We start from the raw sequence: 10,027 nt of genomic DNA, 5'->3' as shown, positions 1-10,027 counted from the left end.
CCTCGGATGGGTTCGAAACTAGCCGGGCTAACGTCGACTAAACACGTGAGTACAGCCGGGACAGATAATATTTAGAATTCTCGTAATGTTATAAACAAAGTCCCCCGCCGCGCTGAGTTCGTGTTTGTCGCTAATCTCAGAAACTACGTTTCAGATAGTTTTCACCAATAGGATGAGAACCATGCGTAGCCGGGGTGGGTCTATAATTTTAAAATAATCTGCTAAAAGCTAAAACTATTTCATTTTCAAATGGACTGATAATGGAAATGGTGGAAATGGTGGATACACTATCAATAAATTCGCACAGATAAAACGCATTAATAAATAATCGCGCTTGCATAATAAATAAGCGGGACAGCCATTAAGAGGGATGTCGGAAATAAATCGGTATTTTCTACTCGTGATTCCGTTGGGGCAAAGAATCTAATCGTGTTTCTAAAACTATACAATAACTGGTGGTGGTCATAAGGTGTATGTGTCAAACTACAGTAAATTCATTCTATTGATAGATGTGCGACACTGGGGACCGTACATCGTACAAATGTCTCCATACTCCATACTCAAAGGACTAAAAATAAATCAAAGGCTTTCGTCACTTGTCTGTGACTCCTCAAGTTCTTTGAGACATTAAGAGGGAGAGTGGTACCATCGAACACCTCGGGGAACAATCCGCCAATCAACAAGAAGAAGAAGTCTTCAGATAATGCTACTAATAGTAGTCGCATAATCAGGGTCAGTCAGTCAAGAGTTAACGAATGAGGAAAAGACTGTGGGTGGCCCAAGTCTGTCGCAGTATGTATGGCCCGAAGCATATAGCTTTCTCCATCGTCCGTTGAGTGACTCTGAGCTTTCTTATGAGACCCATAGTTAGCTACTATGTCTCGGATCCATATTTTATCACTGGCAACATTCACTGTTTGAAGACTTTGGTCTTCAAGCAGTGACGAATTTCTGATGAGAAGATATCTCGAAACTACCCGAACACTGCCCAGCCGAGTTGGATTCGGCTTTTTACTGGAGCAAAAAGTTTCGTTTCATTTTCAGGTTTTACTAAGTACCTATTATTGCTAGTTTCCAAAGTATAAAATCAACGCTGCAAATCCAGATACGGTGCCTGACAGAGCTTAAACTTTTTAGAGCAAGTTGTAGAACTTACGAGGCTGAGTTAAAACTACTTAATTACTTTATGAAACTTACATAGAGGCGTCAAGTGTCTCCGGTAAGCCGTAACTTGCGATATCATATTGTAACTCAACTCTGTGACGAATCATGTTGGTGGAAATTAACAAATTAGCATTTTCATAACTCGCGCCTTTCACCTTTGATGGTATCTATTTATCTTCCTTTACAACCTTTCCCACTGCCAAGGGTGTGGCCAAGGGTCACTAGTAGAGATCTCTTATAGAGATAATGTTTCCCTGTCCACTTTTTGTCTTTTATATTCTGATTGCAAGCAATTTTTTTTAGTACGGATAAATGATAAAATATAATATCTGTTGCTCGTGGATTGGCTGTGAAATTAGGATCAAGCTTATATCTCGGGTTCTACTGAAGGTTGAAACAACATTAATAAATTGTTAAAGTTAAAAGGTGTCTGGCAGGGGATTGCCACGATACTAACTGCCATACTCAGAGTCGCTTACTCGTTACTTAAGTTTAGTTAAAACAAGACAGAGCTATATCTCTCACATAAATCTGTCTCGTTTTAACTCAATCTTAAGTAACGATTAGCGACTCTGAGTGCGGCTGTTAGTTTCAATACCTACGAAGAAAAAAAAAACTGTACACTTTGACGTGAGAAATTTTACACCTTTGTTACCTGTTAACTACTAAAGCCACGATGATCCAAACTTCATAGTGACTGATTGTTCTTACCTATTGGGGATAATGCGCATAGAAACTTTCAACTTTTGTAAAATAACGAAGGTTGGTCCTCACGGGCTCTTAGTGCAAAACGGTTCCTCTTTGATACTGTTTTTATTTTAAGTCAGAAAAGACTACTACACAAGTGATTTTTGACTCTATTCTGCTTATATTCCTGTTTGCCTGACCTGGGCGCGTTTGGAACCCTCGTAGCTTTAGTTTTTAAGTTCGCGTAAAAATTGTCACCACTCATATATCATCTTACAAATGCAACAACGGACTTTCAAAAAGTGTAATTTATAACCTATTTTGAATAAGCCATTTGATTTGATTTGATTTGATTTGCGTTATGTACTTACGAGTAGCTATTTGGCATCTTAATATTGCAAGAGTGAACGATGTGGTGCATTGAAACGCAATCTACCCAAATGCAATTAAGTAGTTTTAATATTTAAGCAGCATCTCTTAATACCTTACCCAACAATATAGGACAACTAGCAATTAACTATTGATGTCTTGAATAAAACTTATGAGTAGTTTATTAGCGTAATCTGGTTGTATGGTACAATATACGTAATAATCTGGTTGTATGGTACAAAATACTACCTTAAGTAATTTAGGCATCCATTGTACGTTCAAGCAATATAATCAATAAAGCTTATGTCAGCTTTATCAACGTAATATGCTTGTTCACGTGAAATGTAGAGAGATATGTGAGAGAAATGTATGAGATGCTACTGAATGAACTTATTTAGACAGAGGTATATTATGTGTATATTTAAGGCTGTATACCTACAGCCAGCCTTAAATATATTATTTTCAAAATCTATTGAAATTAATAATTCCATCGAATGTATTAATGAAGTTTCAGATTAGCGTTTTTTCTGCTGTATTACAATCCTAGAGGGCTTAGAATGCTGATATACTTTGTTTAAGAATTCGTTTTCTCACCATTTTTGTGACAGATTATGTGTTACAAAACTGATAAGAAATCAAATTATTTACAATATTTTGAAAATTATTTTGTGTTACCATTAGAATTTGCAAGCATAAGAAAAAAAATTGTAAACAATACAAGTAGCCAATTTTTAAGAATAAGAATAAGAATAAGAATAATTTATTTTGAATTTAGAATTTAGGCACAAGAAACAAGTTTCCTACCCTCTGCACTAGGAAAACCCTGTATTGCAGAAGGCAGTTACAAGTTTTTTTAAAACTAAGGACTTAATATATTATATCTAATATTATACTAAAATTATAGGTAAGAGAACGAGTTTCCTACCCTCTGCACTAGGAAAAAACCTGTGTTGCAGAAAGGCAGTTACAAGTTTCCTAAAAACTAACCTAATATTATACCTCACCTAATACTATACCTAATGTTATACTAAATTATAGATAAGAGTGAGTGTGTGTACGTGTGTTTTCTGTATGTGTGTGTGTATATATGTGTGTGAGCGTGTGTGTGTGTGTGTGTATATGTGAGTGGGCGCGCGCGCAAACTATATTCTAATTTTTAAAATATTTTCTGTTTCTTCATAGCCTTTGGATGCCAGCCAGCTTTTAATTGCTTTGGTCAAATTGAATTTATTTATTTGGTATATTTTGATATCTTTGTTAGCCCTGCTAAATATATTATACGCCAATGATGAGCTAAATTCATATTGTGATCCAGCGAAACATGTATTTGCAGAGTGCGTAGGAAGTTTGATTACTCTTTTGCTATTGTCTATAGTGCTGGGATCGATTTCAGAGTGGAAGCGCAAAATTATTGAAAATAGGTATTGTTGCCGGACATTAAGTACATTACATCCTTTGTATAAGTCGTCAGTGGGATATCTAAATGGTTTTTCAAAAATAGTTTTTAGTAGGGTTCTGTGGGCGCGTTCTAAACGCAACATAAAAGTTTTGCCAGCCCCACCCCACGCACATATGCAATAGGTCATAATCGAAAGACATAGTGACTTGTAGACCATCATTGTTGTTTCAATAGGGGCAATATCTCTTAGATTTCTAAACAGTGGGATAAGTTTCTTGATTTTACTAGAGGTGTTATGAATATGAGTTGACCAGTTAAGATGCTCATCTAATGTAATTCCAAGATATTTAACAGTAGCCTCTTTAGTTAGTATGTCACAGCTACAACAAGCGCCTAGGCCACTTTTCCGATTACAAGGAAAAGTGTGGATAGGAAGTTTAAAGTATTTGTCAGGATTATTTCTAATTGATGGAGTGAAACATATATATTTTGTTTTCGCAGTGTTGATAGTAAGTAGGTTGTCCTCTAACCATGTCGTGATTTGTTTAAGTCCTTCTTCAGCAAGAAACTTCACTTCTTCCCAATCATTGCCTTCAAATAAAACCACAGTATCATCGGCAAAACAAAATATGCGTCCCGATCTTATGGACAGGTTACAAAGCGGATTTATATAAGTAAGGAATAAGGTGGGGCCCAGAACACTCCCCTGGGGGACACCGTATGTAATGTTAGAAAATTCACTGGTAACATCACCTATTTTAACACATTGCTGTCTATCCTTAAGGTAGTTTTTGAACCAATCCAGTGTAATACCCCTAACACCCATGTTGGAGAGTCTGTCAAGCAAGATAGGGATTGACACAGTATCGAAGGCCTTTTGTAAGTCAAGAAAAATACCAATACATTTTCTTCTCCTATCAAGGCACTTTGTAATGTAATTGGTCACATCCAGTACCGCATCCAGGGTTGATCTATTAGCTCTAAAACCGAATTGATTGAATGCAAGGAGATTTGTCTGTTCAAGGTACTTTATTAATCTGACGTTTACCACTTTTTCCACAATCTTACTCAACACACTCAATAGTGATATGGGTCTGTAATTAGAGATGGACTGCTTGTCTCCACTCTTGTATACTGGAACTACGACAGCTTTTTTGAAATTATCTGGGAAAACACCAGTAGATAAACTTGTATTTACTAGATGAACTATGGGTTCTAAGAGTAAATTTTTAAACCTCTTAATGAAGTACGTTGCTATTTGATCATGACCTGGAGCACTACTAGGTTTAAGCTTTAAAATAATTTTATGAATTTCACATATATCAGTGGGATAGAACATTAGCGAATTAAGGGGAGCATCGTATGCTACATTGGTGTTATTATTTTTGTACTGCACTCCTAACTTATTAATAATTGTAGTTGCCAGGTTATGCCCTATACTCGTGAAGTACTTATTTACCTGTGCTAATGACTCCTTAGGAGTATTCATAATATTTATTAAGGCTGTAGCAGGGGCATTTGATGTTGGTAAGTTACAAATTTCTTTGACTGTATCCCAAGTGCCTTTAGAATTACCTGCATTTTGTTTTAATTTTCCTTGTAAGTAATTTCGTTTAAGTGTCTTCAGTAAGGAGTTACAGGTATTTCTATACTGCGTATATGTGATTTTATTTAGTTCTGTTGGAGTTTTTTTAAAAATTCTATGCAGGCGATCCCTTTTTCTCATGCATTTAACAATACTATAGTTAATCCATGGTTTAATAGGTTTTAGTTTTTTAGGAATAATTAAAACATGTGTATTACTAACAATTATATTTTTAATATTATCTACTAAGAAATTTGCTGCAAAATTCGTGTCGCTCGAGCTGAAAAAGTTTACCCAGTCTAACTGGATTAAGCATTCCTTCATAGCTTTGTAGTTGTGAGTATGTCTAGTTATATTATGCGTTGAAGAATTCATTATTTTATTGCGTAGCTTTAGACTTAACAAAATAGGGGCATGGTCTGTAATAGAAGGTTCAAAGACAAAGGTTCTCGAGTTATTTATATTTTTGATAGCAAAGTGATCAAGACAACGTAATTCTCTCGTGGGGCAATTAATAGCTGGTATAAGAGCATTCAACGCGAGAATATTTTGATATTCTTGGCTATAAGGACAGTGACTGTCAGGTAAAAGATCAAGGTTTAGATCTCCAGTTAAGATAATTCGCCTATAATCTTTACTTTCCAGAAACGTACTAAGAGATTCTAAAAACGGTTGCGGGTTACGGAAGCCAGCTGGACGGTATATTGCTATAATATGAATGTCCTGGAAAGTAAATATAAGACAGTTGGCCTCTGAAATTGAGACTTCGAAGGTTGAGATATGTATATGGGTTCTTATATATACAATAACTCCATCATTTTGGTTATGATTATTTTTTGTGTGACAGCTCGAGTAACCATCAACTTGTGGCGGGTTAGCTATGTACTGCGTCCAACATTCAGTGAAAACGAGTATATCTGGTTGTATTTGTAATCGAGTTAAGAAGACAAGAAAATCATCTAGGTTCTTGTTTATACTCCTAATATTCATGTGTAATATATTTAAGTAATGTACGGAAGTATCTGTGCTTGACATGTATGTATTATAAAATGCGTCGGGATCAGCCACTTGCGTACAGGATACCGAGGTATGCTGATCGATATCAGACGCTAAACTATCTTGTATGTTATGATTGAATGTAATAATTGAATGTAAAAATATACTAAAAGTTTGTTTTTTAGTTTTAACTGAATAAAAACCTTTTTTACTGTGTATGATTGTAATGACATATTATAATATTTAATGTATTTAAAATAGCACATATTAGTGTACATAAGAAACATATAGAGATGATTAGTATAATTGTGGGGATGCATCCTACTAGTAACTTTATAATAATTATGATTAAAATCTATGTCATTAAGTACAGTTTTAATGCTTATGTGGAGTAAAATTAACATATTCAAAACAACTTGTATGAACTTAAGCAGCCCAACCAAAAACAAGATATGTACCATTCTTACAGCTGATATCGACAACTTATAACTATGTAAAACTCTGTAGAACGTTAGAACTATTCCATCAAACATTAACATCTCATTGGGGTACAAATTATACAATATTACGCTAAGTATAAGTAGTTTATCAGTGAGCAAAAAATGCAAAGTTCCAAGGCATTTCCTTATTTTATCATAATTTAGAATATAAAATAATAGTATCAAAAAGTTTATTAACTTAGTTTTATCACAAAATAATGCAATAATTTTAAATAAGTGATTATAACAAAAGTGCCTATATTTTATAACAATTTTACTGCACATTCCTGTGTTTAATTTATAGCAGCTTGCCAATAGTAGGAAATGTAGCTTATCATAATTTAAAACATGAAGTAGTAGTATTACAAAATATATTAATAATTTAGTTTTATCATAAAATAGCGCTATAGCTTTTAATAAATGATGAAAACAATAGTGTCTTGCATGTTTTATGACAGTTTTCCTACAGATTCCAGTGTTTAAGTCACAACAGCGTGACCATAACAAACATAGCTTAACATAATTTAAATTACAAGGTATTACAGAGCTTAGTAACTTATTTTTATCATAAAATAGTTGCATGTGTCTTATATACTTTATGACAATTCTCCTGCACTTTCCAGCGTTTAATGTACAGCAGCGTGACAATAACAAATGTAATGACATAATTTTTATTGTAAAATTTATATTTCCACTATGGGTTAATATTTTTACAAGTATATAACAGAAAAGCCTACAACAGTGTTGTGTCATTCGGGGCTGATTTATTCTTATTGATGAGACGGTCCAAGTCTTCGTTACTACGAATAACAATAGCAGCTTTCCCCTCTCGCTGACGTACATATATAGACCCGTTGCTGCACCAACAAAAATCATAACCCATCTGCTTTGTTTGTGTTCTGCATTGACGAAATAAGTGCCTGTTTCTCGCAGTGAGCCGCTCATTAACAAAGACTTTCTGTGCAGGTCCGGATAGATTTAAATCGGTGCTAGTGATATTTCTGCGCGTTTTAGAACCTTTAAGCATTTCATCTCGCTTAATACGACGAAGTAACCGCACAACAATGGGGCGGGGATGTTTCCTTGCGTTTCCCGTGGAATCCACAGCTGACAGGATACGCGGCCCTACGCGAGCTGACCAGTCTATGTCTTGCTCTTTAAGTTCTACACCGATTTTATTCGATAGCACCAGAGCTATGTGGGTTGTATTCTCATTGTTACATTCCGGGATGCCACAGATCTCAATTTCGTTTTTAATATTATTCTGTGCCTGAATGTTAATTTCATTCTGTAGTTCACTAACCTTGCATTTTAGGGTATCTATTTCACTGTTACGGCTTTCAAGGGTATTGATGCGAGATTCGTTTGAGGCTATGGAGGCCCCAAATACGTCGAGTCTCTCATGGCAGCGGTTTAGTGATATGGTAGCCTCCTCTAGCCTGTTCTTCAGAGAAGATATCTCCTGCGTGAGTAGCCTTACTTCTGTCAAAAGGCACTGCACGTCGGAGTTGGTGGAGACGCCTACGGCGTCGGAAGTACTGCCTGTTTTTTTGCGATGCGTTATGTTCTGATTGTCTGAGCTGCTTCTAACTGGGGTCGAGCTGTGGTCCTGCCCTTTTCTCTCCTGTACAGAGCACTCAGGGCACATCCATTTATTTATTCGGTCCGGAGCCAACGAATTTACATCTATACAGGTATTGCAAAAACGTCTATTGCATGCCGATGAATTGCAACAGATAGATGTAGCTTCTTTAGCAGACTTTAAGCATCCAGCACACTTCATTTTTGCACAAAATATCTTGTAAAATACACAACGATGTGAACTGTATTCTTACGCTGCAATTATTGCTCCTTAAAATAACATCACGTTACTTAGTAGTTCATTACACACGTCTATAGATTTAATTAACTTTAAACATGTCAAAGTCACAATATATACAAGTCGTGGTGCTTAATGACACAAATAAATCGACCCTTATCTCTTGCTAGCACTCCATTGCCGAAATCTGTCACTGTCCAACCTTTTACTTGTGTTTCGTAACATGTTGTATGGATATAAGTGCTCTGCGATATCTGCGCACTACGATTACCTATTCCGTTTTAAAACGTGAATTAAAATTACATAGGGCTCGAACACCGCAGGCTCCACGCTATTTATTTTTGGCTTTTGCATATATTATTAGTTGTTTACTAACGGGGAAAATTAATAATCAATCCTATCAGTAATCTATCGATAAGTTACTTAGCAATTTTGTTATTGTATAGTCCATTTTGGCAAACAAGAATGTTGTTAAGTAAATTACTTGTATCGATAGATTGTTATTTTTTGTCATACCAAGCGCGAAAAAAATCAAAAAATGTATAAACAAGATAGTATTAGCTAAGCAATCGAAAAATGATGATTTCAGTTTATAAAATTATTTAATAAATTTTATAATTCATTTAAAAAAACCATTTTTTTATCTGATCCACAAAATATTCTAAGCGCACGAAGCTGATGACGCCATGATGAATTCCGACTGTGATGTCTCATCGATTTCAATCCATGCTGTAATGCTAAGAACCCTTGGATGACACCGTTGTTTACCAATCCGTGCGACGTCAAGAAAGCTCATGAAACAAAAAAGATGGCGGGTAGCGTTTTAGCGGCGAAATTTAAAATACAAAATTTAAATTAATTTTATTGCACTTATGCAATAAATCGAAAAAATTATTTGTAAATTTTTTGGTAGTTCATTATCATCTTAAGGTACTAAATAACTACTAAAATCAACTAAAGCACAAGAAAACTAACTATTGTACGAGAAAAATTGCCTTGCCAAAAATAGCATTAAACTAATACAATTTAAGAAAAAATTAAGTTTTTAAAAACCAATAATGTTCGGTTTGCCTACACTCGCGCCGTTAAAACCCGAGAACGTCGCAAAAACAATAGTGTCAGGGTTTTTAACTTCGGAATCGCACTTCGCAAAGTTCCTGGGACAAAAAGGACTGTTTTGTTGTTCGTCAGTCGTAACAAAAATGGACTGTGCACTATTACTTATTAATTTTGTCGCACAGAGATTACACGCGCGATTCACGCGCAAGTGTAAAACAGTCATAAGAAAATAGGTTCCAAAAAAATGTTTAAACTTTATTCAATGGAATTAAGTAACTTTATTATGCTTCTTAAAATTCCACGCACAAGTGAGCGGATTATTGAATCAGTCCCAATCCAGTGAGAAACCGAAGATCTTTAGCTTCTGAAACGGTGTTGGAATACGTTATGATCTGTATAAAGTGGTTGACTTTTTATTACTGCGAGAAAATAAAAATGATAGGTCAAGGAGTGGACTGCGAATTCAGCAA

At 35.2% G+C, this 10,027-nt stretch overlaps 1 protein-coding gene across 1 annotated transcript; it reads right to left on the bottom strand.

Moving 5' to 3' along the window:
- Window positions 1–6,514: 6,514 nt before the first annotated feature.
- LOC138403812 (uncharacterized) lies at window positions 6,515–8,497 on the bottom strand. The gene has a single exon (XM_069505716.1). It carries the CDS (start codon window positions 8,460–8,462, stop codon window positions 7,413–7,415), a length of 1,050 nt encoding a protein of 349 aa, XP_069361817.1. The 5' UTR covers window positions 8,463–8,497; the 3' UTR covers window positions 6,515–7,412.
- Between the last annotated feature and the right edge of the window lie 1,530 nt (window positions 8,498–10,027).

Source organism: Maniola hyperantus, chromosome 21, assembly GCF_902806685.2.
Source record: "Maniola hyperantus chromosome 21, iAphHyp1.2, whole genome shotgun sequence".
Classification (NCBI taxonomy): domain Eukaryota; kingdom Metazoa; phylum Arthropoda; class Insecta; order Lepidoptera; family Nymphalidae; genus Maniola; species Maniola hyperantus.
Note: the sequence above shows the minus strand (reverse complement) of the source record. Positions and strands in the feature narration are given on the sequence as shown.

Coding starts and splice junctions, on each gene's coding strand:
- LOC138403812 (XM_069505716.1), bottom strand. CDS start 8,462: ATGAAGTGTGCTGGATGCTTAAAGTCTGCTAAAGAAGCTACATCTATC.